Source organism: Calidris pugnax, unplaced genomic scaffold, assembly GCF_001431845.1.
Source record: "Calidris pugnax isolate Ruff unplaced genomic scaffold, ASM143184v1 scaffold155, whole genome shotgun sequence".
NCBI lineage: Eukaryota > Metazoa > Chordata > Aves > Charadriiformes > Scolopacidae > Calidris > Calidris pugnax.
Genome location: NW_015090886.1, coordinates 942,969 through 955,461, shown reverse-complemented (window position 1 = coordinate 955,461; position 12,493 = coordinate 942,969). Strand labels below are relative to the sequence as shown.

The 12,493-nt window shown below is 56.9% G+C and overlaps 1 protein-coding gene across 5 annotated transcripts; it reads left to right on the top strand.

Moving 5' to 3' along the window:
• Window positions 1-182: 182 nt before the first annotated feature.
• Window positions 183-12,439, top strand: KANSL2 (KAT8 regulatory NSL complex subunit 2). Of its 5 annotated transcripts, none has more exons than XM_014947488.1 (10): window positions 183-221; window positions 1,580-1,841; window positions 2,764-2,942; window positions 3,498-3,612; window positions 4,022-4,185; window positions 5,394-5,560; window positions 6,319-6,415; window positions 9,050-9,303; window positions 10,906-11,142; window positions 11,922-12,439. In XM_014947488.1, exons 2-10 carry the CDS (start codon window positions 1,591-1,593, stop codon window positions 12,039-12,041), a joined length of 1,584 nt encoding a protein of 527 aa, XP_014802974.1. In that variant the 5' UTR covers window positions 183-221; window positions 1,580-1,590; the 3' UTR covers window positions 12,042-12,439. The 5 variants fall into 5 exon arrangements, with proteins under 5 accessions (XP_014802974.1, XP_014802975.1, XP_014802977.1 ...); XM_014947489.1 differs by having other exon boundaries at window positions 186-221; window positions 1,583-1,841; XM_014947491.1 differs by lacking the exon at window positions 183-221 and adding an exon at window positions 233-256 and having other exon boundaries at window positions 1,583-1,841.
• Window positions 12,440-12,493: the final 54 nt, after the last annotated feature.

Below are 12,493 nucleotides of genomic sequence, written 5' to 3'. Positions count from 1 at the left end.
CTGCGGAGCGTTCCCGCCGGCCCGGCCCCGCCGCCTTCCCGCCGCGCCACCCTCATGTGACTCAGAAGGGGGCGGTGCCAGTCCCTGCGGAGTGACGGCGGACCCGGCCAATCGCGCGCAGCACCCACCCCGCGCCCGCCGCGGATTGGCGGCCGGGCGGGCCAGTCAGGCGGTGGGGCGGGTGTGCGGCGAGGCAGCAGGGAGGCCGCGGTGGCAGCGAGGTAAGATGGCGGCGGAGCCGCTCGCCCCGAGTAGGGTGCGTACAGCTCTTTGCCGCGACGCTTTGCGCGCTTCCCTGCGGCCCTTCCGCCTCGCCCCAACCGGGGGGCCGGTTCTTTCTCCGCCCTCCGCTCCGGCGGCGCTGCCTGGGCCCCCCTCGGGAGCGCCCCTCACGCTCGCCGCCCGCGGACAAAATGGCGGCGCCGGGGCAGCCGCGCGGTGGGACTGCGCGTGCGCGGGGCCTGGGTGCGGGGCGGGCGGCGGAGCATGTGCGCGGGGACCATGCACCGGGAGCACGGGATGGGCACCGGGAGCAGGGGCCGCGCTCTGAGGAGCCGTACGGGGAGAGGGGACCCTGCACTGGAGCCGCACGGGGTGGCGGGGACCCCGTACGCGTGAGTGCTGAGGCGGTGGGAAGCGTGGGGAGTGCGGGGCTGGGAGGTGGTGCCCACTGAGGAGGAGGATGGGACCGGGGGGATGGATGATGCTCTGAAGGGGTGGGGGTTGGCGTTGGTGGGCTGCTATGGAAGGGAGCATCGTGCCCACGTGTGGAGCCCTGGGATTCCTGGGAGGAAAGGGCCCTGGGGTGGTGGGGACAGGGGGGCATCTCTGGGGCATGTCTCCTTCCCTCAGCCACACTGCTGGCCGGCAATTAGTGCTCGTTATACCCACATGGCTGTGTCTGGAAGGGAGCGTCGTGCCCTGGAGCCGTGGGATTCCTGCGCTGGGAGGAAAGGGCCCTGCGCTGGGGCGGTGGGGACAGGGGGGCACCTCTGGGACACATCTTCTCCCCTCAGCCACAATGCTGGCCGGCAATTAGTGCTTGTTATACCCACGTGCGGTGGGAAGCGTGGGGAGTGCGGGGCTGGGAGGTGGTGCCCACTGAGGAGGAGGATGGGACCGGGGGGATGGATGATGCTCTGAAGGGGTGGGGGTTGGCGTTGGTGGGCTGCTATGGAAGGGAGCATCGTGCCCACGTGTGGAGCCCTGGGATTCCTGGGAGGAAAGGGCCCTGGGGTGGTGGGGACAGGGGGGCATCTCTGGGGCATGTCTCCTTCCCTCAGCCACACTGCTGGCCGGCAATTAGTGCTCGTTATACCCACATCTTGGCATGGATGGTGCTGCTTGGTAGCTCAGGTGAGCAAGGTGTAGTTCATTCTGTGCAGAAAATGGGTTGCTGCAAAGCTAAAAGTTTCCTCAAGACATTGGAAGAATCTGTCTCTATAAGAGCAACTTCATATCCCGCCTGTTCAAGGGGGTCAAAGAGGTTTATTCAGATACATTAGCAGATGCTGCTGCTTGTCTTTCTTTCTGCCAGTAGTTTGTTCCGTTTCTTTTATCAACACTTGCATCTCTCCAGCAGGTGTTGGCATGAACAGAATTCGGATCCACGTTTTGCCGTCAAGCCGAGGGCGCCTTACTCCTGTGCCGCGGCCGCAGGAGCCTCTGTCCTGTGCCTTCACCCACCGCCAGTGCTCCCAGCCGCGGCTGGAGGGGCAGGAGTTCTGTATCAAGCACATTCTTGAAGACAGGAGTGCCCCTTTCAAGCAGTGCAGCTACGTTTCAATAAAGAATGGAAAGCGGTGTCCCAACGCTGCGCCCAAACCAGAGAAGAAGGATGGGTGAGTACCTCTGTCTCCTAGTTCTGTACTGTATAGAATTAACAATGGGCAGAAGGAGGTCTTTCTGACTCAGCTGCTGCACTTACGTTACCCCATACAAGTGGCTCCTTTCTGAAGTGTTTTCAAGCTGGAAAAAGACTCTGTGAGTGCTGGAGACTGCGTGGAGTTGTCTTGGTCGTGCAGGACTGTTGGGTTCTGCCCTCTGCTATCAGGAGGTGGCTGCAGTGACCCAGGTCCTTTGGAAGAGCTTTAGGTGCACCCACACAGTGCCGTTCCTCCGCTCAGCCCAGCGGATTTAACTTGTGGATCATCCTTAGCACAGAGGCTCTGAGTGTGTGTTATGTGGAGTTGATGACCTGGTTGTGCTTCTTGTCCTCTGATGCATGTGAAATGTTCTGATTGCTGTGGGTGGAAGGACCGAGAACAGTTATTGATGTTCAGTGGGCACAGCAGCACAGATTCCCTGATGGGAGCATTGACCCTATTTTCTCTGGGGTTGTGGGGGTGCAGACACTGGTGTAGTCACCGTTCTGCCCTTGGGCCCTCTGGGATAAAAAAGATCCACCCGCTGTGGGCCAGCGTGTGTTCCACGTGGAAACTGAGAGTCCACTGTAAAAATCTGGCAGCAGAAGAGCTCACCTCAGTGGCTTTAAGTAAAAAGCTCTTTTCTCTCCCTGCTGCTGTGCCGGGTGGCTGCAGGCTCCGGTGCCAGCGGTGGTGTTTCAGTGGGTGGTGTGTGGTCTGCGACCTGCCAGGGCTCTCTGGCATTTCCAAACTGTCCCTGCAGCCAGCAGCACTCTGCGCGGGGGCTGTGGAGGGGATGTGCTTTCCAGGTGCCAGAGAACGTTTCTCACTGCGTCGCTGGTTCGTTTGGCTGGCTGAGGGCTTGGAGCTGCAAAGAGCTTGTGATTTATTCCTGCAGCGCGTCGTTCTGCGCAGAGCATGCCCGCAGGAACACCCTGGCGCTCCAGGCGCAGACGAAGAAGTCCAATCCTGGGCCTGTCAGCGAGACTCTTCTGTGCCAGCTCAGCTCTTATGCCAAAACAGAGCTGGGCTCTCAGACTGCAGAGAGCAGCCGCAGCGAAGCCAGTCGGATCCTAGGTAAGAATTGAGAGCAAAAACTGGTGTGAGAGCACCTGGAGTTCTCAGTTTTTGTGTGAAAATGCCAAGAATGTCACTTCTTAAATCCTGCTAAAAAATAAAGGGACCCTGGGGTCCGTGGGTAAAAAAGATCGTGTTCTGCAAACCCTGTGGAGTCTCTCCTGCCACTGTCTGTAGACAAGTTTTGCTTCCAGACCAAAATCCTGCAGGTTTTCTTCCCTTGTGCTCGCAGAGCAGAAGTGTTAGCTGCCTTCCCTCTTTGCTGTATCAGTCTCCAGCAGTGTCTGTCCAATGCCCGCTCAGTGCTGAGCTTCCTGGCTCACCGGGTGGCTTGGTGGGACCAGCAGCAGTTCGTGGTTCCTGGGTGTAGTCGGGAGCGATGCTCCACAGGAGCTGTGTGTTTTGCCTGCACCGAGCTGGTTGGTTTCCTGCTATTCCATGTCCCTTGCTCACACTGCACTGGGGAGGAGAAGCCTCAGGGGCTCCGGCCGTCGGAGCAGCGAGTGCTGGGACATAGGACCGTGTCCCATCGCTCGGGGCAACTTGTCCTTTCAGATGAGGACAGCTGGAGCGATGGCGAGCAGGACCCTATCCCTGTGGACCAGACGTGGCGAGGGGACCCGGACAGCGAGGCTGACAGCATTGACAGCGACCAGGAGGATCCCTTGAAGTGAGTTGGATGCTGGTGGCTGCCACACAAGTAGCACACGGAGGGTTCTGAGCTCAGTGTGACAGCAGGAGAGAGTGGTGACGTAGGAGGTGATGATGCTCACGGTGTTGCAGTTGGACTCTGTGCTTTGCTGAGTTGTTAGGTGTGGATGTTTGCAAGTCTTGGACCTGCTGGGACGTATTTGACCATCATCCTCTTTCAGTGTGGAGTGGTCTATTCAGCAGCAGCCTCTGGGTGATCTCCTAACTTTAAAAAAAACCCAGATTTAGTATTTCTGCTCACTGCCCATTGATCTGTATGATCCAGCCCTGTTCAGCCCATGTTTCTGATAACGTCTCTGTCATTTGATCAGAACAGCCCTGAAAGGGTCCCTTACAAACTTCACCCTGTCTGCGTGGCTGTTTTCCAGGCACGCTGGTGTGTACACAGCTGAGGAGGTGGCTTTGATCATGCGGGAGAAGCTGATCCGCCTGCAGTCTCTCTACATCGACCAGTTCAAACGGCTCCAGCACCTGCTGAAGGAGAAGAAGCGGCGATACCTGCACAGCCGCAAGGCAGAGCACGAAGCCATAGGCAAGTACGGGGACAGGGAGTCACTGATCGTGTTCCTCTGGCCCGAGGGCACAGCGCTTCTCTCAAACATATGCAGAATTATAGATTTAAAAAAAAAAAAAAAAAGGTGGTTTTTGCCCTCTGTAGAAGCAGATTTCCGAGCAGTGCTGCCTCAGTAAGGATGAAAATGACTGTGGGACTGAAACTCAGTCAGAGAAGGTATTTCTGTCTCTGGCCTCATGCCCAGAGATTGGTATCGTTCGGGTTAGAAAGGCTGCCGGGTCTCTTTGCTCTTCAAAGTTTGCAGTGTTGTCAGGAAATGAGACTACAAAGTTAATTCTGAGACAAAAGGGGTTTTTTTCTTTTTTTTTTTTAGTATGGGATTTCCTGTTTTTAGTTTTATAAACAAATTTATTCATCTGTTAGGTCCTGTCTGTATCGGCAGAAGTTTTGTTTCGGTAGTTAATTCTGTAACAGCCTATCCCTCCTTAGCACAGATGCAACTTTCCCTTGCAAAAGCACTTCTGCCTGGGTTGGAATTCTACCTGCACAGAACATGCTCTGGGAGGCAGAAGTTGGTAGCTCAGCAGAGGCAGAACCAGGTTGTGGAGTTAGTTGCAAGTACTTCAGGGCACAGAGTGCTTTCTCTAGCACAATCTTAGAATAGCTCATCCAGGAAAATGACATAATACAGCTCAGTCCCAAGTAAAAATAACTGGAAGTTTGGTCTGTAACAATTTTGTAGAACTCTTTTTAGCAAGCCAGTAATAGAAAAGCATATCCCGAGCAGTGCCCTGTAATTACAGCCGGGAGGGCTTGTGGGAAGCTTCCAGAACTTGCACAGGAGCAAGCTGAAATTTGACAAACTTCTGTCCTGCCTGCAGAAATCACAATAGACTTTTGAGCGGCCAAATTATTTTAAAAGATATTTGAAAAGTATTCTGTCATCCCAAGTTGAAAAGTATTCTGTCATCCCAAGCGCTCCTCACGTTCACAGAGAAGTTGGGATAAATTTCGAGATGGAATCTGCTTTGTCATCTCGTGTCACCAAAAGATGTGCTTCCTGTTTATACGTACGACTGTCGCCGCTCGTTGGCTCTGCAGTGACATCTGTGTCGTTAGTCAGCTGTTGGAGCTCTCGACAGCTGATTTTGGCACTGGGTACCAAAAAGTCCTGGAAGGAGGGGGGGAGGTGGGATAGTTTCTGACTCATCCCTCGCTCCCCACAGGCAGCAGCCTCCTGACAGGCCCGGAGGGGCTGATGGCCAAGGAGAGGGAGAACCTGAAGCGGCTGAAGTGCCTGCGCCGGTACCGGCAGCGCTACGGCGTAGAGGCCCTGCTGCACCGGCAGCTGAAGGAGCGCAGGACACTGGCCACCGACAGCACGGCCCAGCAGGTGGGTCCAGCTGGAGCTACAGCCTTGCTTGGGAGAGCAGGGGTTCTCCTCCTCCCTTCCTGGGAACAATTCTGAGCCAGGTCTGCTCTGCCCTGGACAGATTGTCCCTTGTCACCCCTTTCTGCAAGAGCATAATGAAGGGGCAGCACCCTTGGTGTCCACGTGTTGGCTGAAACACTCAGGGGTTCCTAGAGCCGTTTTTAAGGGGCACCAAAACTGCAAGAGTTAAAAGTGTGAGGTTGGGGAATTTTCCCTTTTGAAAGTGAGGGCTCAGTACAAGGTAACCTGACTTTCATCACTGCAAAATGTGGGGAAAATATTCCTTATAACGGTGAAACCCAGACTCTTCCTGGACCTGGGGGGACCCAAAGGCAGGGGTCCTTGCACGACACACAAAACTAAATTTGAAGCTGTGTGTGGCTATTTTCTTGTAACCATTTTAAAATTCAGAGCATTCCCTTAACTGGCTCCTGAAAGTTGAAAAGATAAGTCTGAGAAGCCTCAGTCTTTGAGACAGACTTCTGAGGTGAAGTTCTTCCTATCGCAGTCGAGTTGTGCCTTATTATCTCAGCTCTGTTTAACGACAGCTTGAATGGGAAGGACATAATGAGGAGCGTGGCCCTGCTGGAGTGGAACTGGGAGTTTGGTCGTGGCGTGTTTTGAAAGCGGGACGCGAGTGTTGTAGAGCGGAGGGAGTTTCTCTGGAGCGGAGCCGGGCGGCTCCAGCACGGCTCTGAGCTCTCCCCTTGGCCTCGCAGGCCCACACCACCCGCTCCAGCCAGAGGTGCTTGGCCTTCGTTGACGACGTTCGATGCTCCAACCAGTCCCTGCCGATGACCAGGCACTGCCTCACGCGTATCCTTTGATCTGCCCAGGCTGCCTGAGGCTGCGCTCCTCGCTGTGTGCTGGCAGTTTGAAATGTGTCTGATCCTCCTTTTTTTTTATTTTCCTCTTTGGCCCTCAATCAAGGCCATCGGTTTGTTGTAGCCGTTGGTTTCAAACAGGAGCCCAGAGGAAACGTCTCCCGGTCTGTTGGCGCTCCCATCCCCGTGGAACGGCCAATTCGTGTGGGAGTGACAGAAGGTTGGGCTTTCCCTTGCAGGTCCCATTGCAGCCTTTCCCTGGTATGTTGGCCGATCCAGAGTGTCCAAATGGGGTGGCCATTTCCCTTGGAGGAGACCGGGGAACCTCCTGAAGCCTGAGGGAGATACGAGCTGGTTTCTGGCTGTATTGAAGGATGGTAGAAGCACATCTGCTCTCTGCTTGGCTACGGGTGCTGGGTGCTAACAGCCAACCTGAGTAGGGTCTGTGAGCTGCTGGTACGAGTCCTGCTGAGGGGTGGGCATAGGAAGGGGTGTCTGACCGCTGGAACATGTGCTTAGTGATTTTTGGGAGGACCTGAATATGGGGAGTAGCTTCTAGCCTGTTTGTGGCTGCCATGGACCAGTTCAGACTCCTTTGCCCACTTGAAAGGCTCGCTCGTGTGTGCAAACAGCCAGTTTCCCAAAACAGCCTTGGCTTTTTGAGAGCCAGCGTTGAAATTTCCCCTGGGGTCGGTCCCCCCACCTTGAGCATCACCACCCCAACGTGGGACCCACGAGCTGAGTGTTGCCCTGGGTAGGTCTGTGCAGCTCCTGTGCATGTGGGGGTGGGTGGATGTGTCCAGGAGGGGGTTTCGATCCTGTGGGAGCTGCATTCGCTGCCGCGGCTGCGTCAGTCAGGAGGAGCTGTGGCCCTGAGTCCCAGAGCAGCGCTGGCAGCCAGGGGGAGGATGAGCTCTTTGTTTTGTTTGGGCTCTTGGTTTTGTTACTGAAGTTGGCAGACTTGACTCCAACTATGCGCAAGGAGCAGCCCAGGGAGCAGGAAGCTGCCTTTGTTTCTCTCTAGTGACCCTCTACTTCAAAATAAAGACAGGATAAATACCTATAAAAGAGTTAGAGCAAGTTGCTGTGTGCAGCTGGCTTGCTTTGAGCAGGGCAGGCTGAGAAGGGAGTGGAAAAAGTGAGGTTTGGTTTCCTTACGTTGGAGCTGTCAGCTGACTTTCACTGACACAAACAAGATTTTACTTTGGTTGGCCCCGATGAGCTGATAACATCTGCAGTCTGCTCAGCTTTGTGCATTGTCGAGGCTCTTGGGCTTTGTTTGCTTTTCAGGAGCTGGATTGTTTGTGACAATGCATTAAAGACACCGAACCCAGCTGGGCTGTTGGGCTCCAGGTGGAGCGTGTGATTTTTGTCATCTTGGCAATCCCTGCTTTTTGGCTACCAATAAAGTCAGTGCTTGATCTGGGAGTCATGCAGAGAGATTAAAATCTGCCTTCCCCACCCTGCTGCTCATACAGAGACACTTTTCCTCACCACATCTGTCCTTGAGTGTCAGAAATCTGGCTCCTCTGGGCCGGGCTCCGATGAGGGGCTCCCACAGCCTGCCGGGAGTCGTCTTGGTGCCTTCACTGCTGCCTCAGTGCAGGGAGGAGAGGAGGAAAGGATAAATTTGAAGCCTAGATGGGCATAAGAAATGGGGTTAAACTTGGTGTCTTTTGCCATTTTGTGTGGGTTTGGAAGCTTGGGATATTTTTTCCTCTCCCAAACTGTGCTGTGTGAAGAGGAAACGGCAGCGTGAACCCCACAAACACGGAGAACAGTTATTTGGGTGGGTTTGATATCAAGGTATCTGACCTGAAAAACGTGATCCGCACCTGAAATCTGCCTTTGCCCCAGCTCCAGATTGTGTCACCAAGGGAACAGAGCGAGGCACAGTCTCTGTGCAGGTGACAGTCTCAGATGCTGCTTGCAGCAGTGTGTGGAAACTCCACGGTGGTCAGTAAAGTGCTGTTTGTTCAGACCCTTCTGTGCCCTCGGCAGTGGCTCTGCCTGGAGATTCACAGGAATCTTGGAAGAGGATGGGATTCGGTGTGTAGCTACTCTCTGCTGGTGGATTGCTCTGCAAACGCTGTGCAATTGGAGCAGAGTTTCTGTTTGTGATTAAAGGCAGGAAATCCCATTTACACCTCTGGCAGGAATAGGTTTTCCATTGGGAAGGAAAATGCACTGGGAAGATAGAAATACCGGAACTAAACTCCCGGCTGTGGAAAAAGCATTGTGTGTGCTTGTATCTGTGCTGCCTGTTAGATGTTGAGGTTTGTGCAGATGCCTCTTAAATGGATGTCTGCAAATAAAAGTAAGCCTCTGCATTTGTAATATCTTCCATCTGAGGATCTGCAAGTGCTTTGCAGGGATCCAGCTACATCTCCCAGCCCCCACTGGGAGCCTGTCGCTGCTGTCCCCATTTTCCATCATGCCAATAATGTCACCCGTGTCACCGGGGTGCAACTCTGGAGTCTGGACTCCTGATCTTGAAGAGATGTTGAGGGGGAGGGTTTACACCATTTGCTGGAGGGCGGTGGGCGAGTGGGGGGAATTTGTGCTTCTGGATGTCTTGTCTGTAGCTTGTCTGCCGTGCGGCTTTCCCTTGACCACATCTGCCCAGACATCTGTCAGGACGTGAATCAGACTCTCTTCAAACCCTGTCAGGGCTCCGAGGACGTGCCCTGCGACAAGCCGGTTCCCGTCAGCCTGTCGGAGGAGCCGTGCTGCCCGCTGCACCTCCGGCTGCCCCCGCAGATGTACGTGCCCGAGCAGGTCCTGGCTGTCCCCGAGGAGCTGGAAGCTGCTCCCACCGACCTCTACTTGAGCGCTGCCGAGCTCCAGCCCACGGAGAGCTTGCCCCTGGAGTTCAGTGATGTAAGTTCTGCAGTGCGGGGTGTGCAAGCAGCGTGGCCAGCAGAACAGCATCCCCTGAATATCGCTGGTTTCACGACGTGCCCTGAAGTCCCACTGAAGTACTCGTGGAGCGGGCTGCTCCCGGTGTTCTCCGTGTGGAGCACACGTGGGCATCACGGAAAGCACTGCCTCCCCAGCACAGATAATGGAGAATTATTTTTATTCTTGGGGAAGAAGAATCTTTTGAAAAATCTCTAGGAAGGTTTGGGAGATATTTTTTTTTTCTCTAGGCTTGGCAACTGCTCCTTTAGAAGGGCTGTGCTCTCATTTAAATCCATGTTTAGGGGCTTTTAAAAAAAGAGGATTTCACACACACACCCCCCAACCCCTTCTCTCCCATGAGGAATCCATGAGGATTTTAATCCCCAGATTATTCTGATGTCCTGCATTTATGTTAAGCCTACATGCTTAAAATCCTCTGAAATTTGTTTAAAGAGGAAAAAACACCGTGGTCATTTGGAGCTGCTCCTCTGTCACTTGCTTTAGTATTTGGATGCCCCTGAGATTCTTGAGCACTTTGAGGAGGCGAATCTTACCACCAGTTCAGAGTTTGCTGATGGAGGAGGGAGTGTCAGCAGCTGGGGAGTCCCGGGGACAGTGGCAGTGACACGGGAGAGCGGGTGTTGCTGGGGGGGGCAGGCTGGGCCCTGCACCCCCGAGGTTGGGGGGATGTTACTGCTGCCTCTGCTGGGTGTGGAACCAGCCCCCAGGCCCCTCGCCGTGGGGTAGACCTGGCGTCTTGCCCTGGGAGGTGAGGTTGGTTCGGGTCAGAAATTTAAAAACGCAACTGTTTCTCCCCCAGCCCGTCCTTTGAGATGATTCCCTGTCCTCTGGGGGGTTTCGGGTGCTTCGGGCAGGATCCTGGGCTCCCCGTACCCCACGCCGTGTGTGGGTGCGTGCCCCAGACACCCTGCGAGAGCCTCAGCCCTCGGTTCGGAGCCGCGGCAGCGGGAGGCATCTGTGTTTTATCTCGCGTTGCGCTGGGCTGATGGAGTGCCACTTGCACGTCGCAGGCATCTCGCCTTGATGTCAAACACCCTTTTAGAGCCAAAACAAATCCCGTCCTCTCACAACAAGCCTTGCGGGAATCCCGACCCCGTGCGTCAGCGGGGTTATCCACGCCGATGGCAGCGAGGAATCAGCCAGAGATCGTCCATTCCAAGGAGTTGTGTCGGGGCAAAAGGGGGTTGTGTGGAATCCTGGGAGGGGGGCAACTGCTCCAGGTGCCCCAAGGGGGACAGGGTGGGACCCTGCCACAGCCCTGTCTGCTGCAGGGATGCTGCCGGGGCAGCACATCAGGCTGGACTCCAAAGCTTGTGTCCCACACCTTGTCTCCGGTGGGAGCACAGCGCTGCCAGCCCAGAGCAGCCCTTTTGGGAGGAGGAGGTGGCCCCTGTACTTGCATTCCCAGCTGCTGAGGCTGGGGGAGGGGGGGGAGTGGGGGCTGCCTGCTCCTGCACTGCCCTTGAGGGGAAGGGCTGCGAGGGCTTGTGCTTCTTTCCCCCATGGGGACCCTCGGGACCCCTCCTGCTGATGAGCCGCTCCTGGTGTTTTCTCTCCTAGGACTTGGACGTGGTGGGCGATGGCATGCAGTGTCCCCCATCCCCTCTGCTCTTCGATCCTTCCGTGGCCCTCAACCAGTCCCTCAGAGAGGTGGCTCAGGCCCCCATAGACATTCTGGCGCTGGAGGAGCCCCCCCACCCCGGCCTCCCTCCGCAGCCGGCACCGACCGACAGAGGAGGCTCCTCTGCCCACGTCTTCTCCCCGGCCCCCGAGCCCCCGGCCGAGCCACCGGCGCAGGTACAGCCAAGGAGCACCGGGGACTTCCAGCGGTAGCCCAGCTCCTGCTCCCTGTGCTTCCCAGGGCTCTACAGTGTCTTCCTGGGGACAGAAGTCCCCATTTGCCCTCCCTCTGCGCAGCCGGGCCCTGAGGGGTTTGCTCTCCCACAAAGCCCAGTTTGGCCCCAGCAGTTGCCTCTTCTCCGTGGGTGGCTCGGTGCCACCCTCCTGTGCGTGGGACGGGTGTCGCAGGGGCTGTCTGGGCCGTGCTGGGGGTGTCTCACAGCCTGGGGGTGGCCCACTGTGGGAAGCCCGTTTCCTCCCGTCTGGGGACTTTATGGGGAGCTGTCATCTTCTGGGCACAGGACTTCTGCTTTCTCCTCCTTTGGAGTCTCATTTTTTCGCTTGCAACTTGCTCCTTGTGTCCCACCCCGCAGCCTGTGGCTGGGGCTGTGCCTGCAGGGTGTCTGTGTCTTTGGAGATGTCCTCAGACGCCCCGTCCTGCCTCCCCTGTCACCTCTTGCTGTGGTTTGGGAGTCCTTGCAGTGCCTCTGCCCTTCTGGGAGCCTGGTGTTGGGGTGGGGTGGGGGGTCCCAGGCCCTGGATGAAGGCCACCGGTTTGCCGTAGCCGCTGGTTTCAAGCAGGAGCCCAGAGGGAACGTCTCCCGGTCTGTTGGTGCTCCTGTCCCCGTGGAACAGCCAATTCGTGTGGGAGCGACACCCCCCTGGCCTTGCCCTCGCCTCCCCCCGGGGCAGGTCCTGCTGCAGCCAGCCCACCCCCCCTTTTCTGTCCCCAACAGAGCCACCCGCTGCTGGCGGCGTGTCCCCCAGCACCCAGGGACGAGAGGCGCCTGGAGGAAGCCCCCTCTGCCCGTGGCACGGCCACCAACGGGAGCCTGGAGCTGGGCTCTGTCAGCTGAGCCTGGGGGCTTCTCCCCGTCGGTCCCTGCTGAGACCCCGGCTCTGGGACACCCCTGGGGACCTGCGGGTGTCACTGTCCTTGCCCAGCACCCCCCCGAGTGCCGGGGGCTGACACCCCCCCGTGGGGTGGGATCCTCTCCTGCCCCCAGCTCTGCCCCTCGCTGTGGGGCTGGAGGAGAAGCCACAGGAGGACTTGGGGACGTGTGGGGTGGCTCAGGGCCTCAGAGGGTGGCTCTCTGTGCTGTGGGGCCCTTTGCTGTGGGGTTGTGCCCCCCCCCCCACCATGCTGTGGCGGTTCCCTGAGGGGGGGGAGCTCTGGGGGTCTGTAACTTTGTGGTCCAGGAAGGAGGGTTCCTCCCAGGGGTGACCCCCACAATAAAGCGATGGAGATGGGTGACTCTGGTGTCCCTGGGGGCTGGGGATGCTGCTGGAAGACCGGGAGGATGGAGCA

Coding starts and splice junctions, on each gene's coding strand:
- KANSL2 (XM_014947488.1), top strand. CDS start 1,591: ATGAACAGAATTCGGATCCACGTTTTGCCGTCAAGCCGAGGGCGCCTT. Junction 3,613..4,021: donor GACCAGGAGGATCCCTTGAA/GTGAGTTGGATG, acceptor GCTGTTTTCCAG/GCACGCTGGTGTGTACACAG. Junction 6,416..9,049: donor GACCAGGCACTGCCTCACGC/GTATCCTTTGAT, acceptor ACATCTGCCCAG/ACATCTGTCAGGACGTGAAT.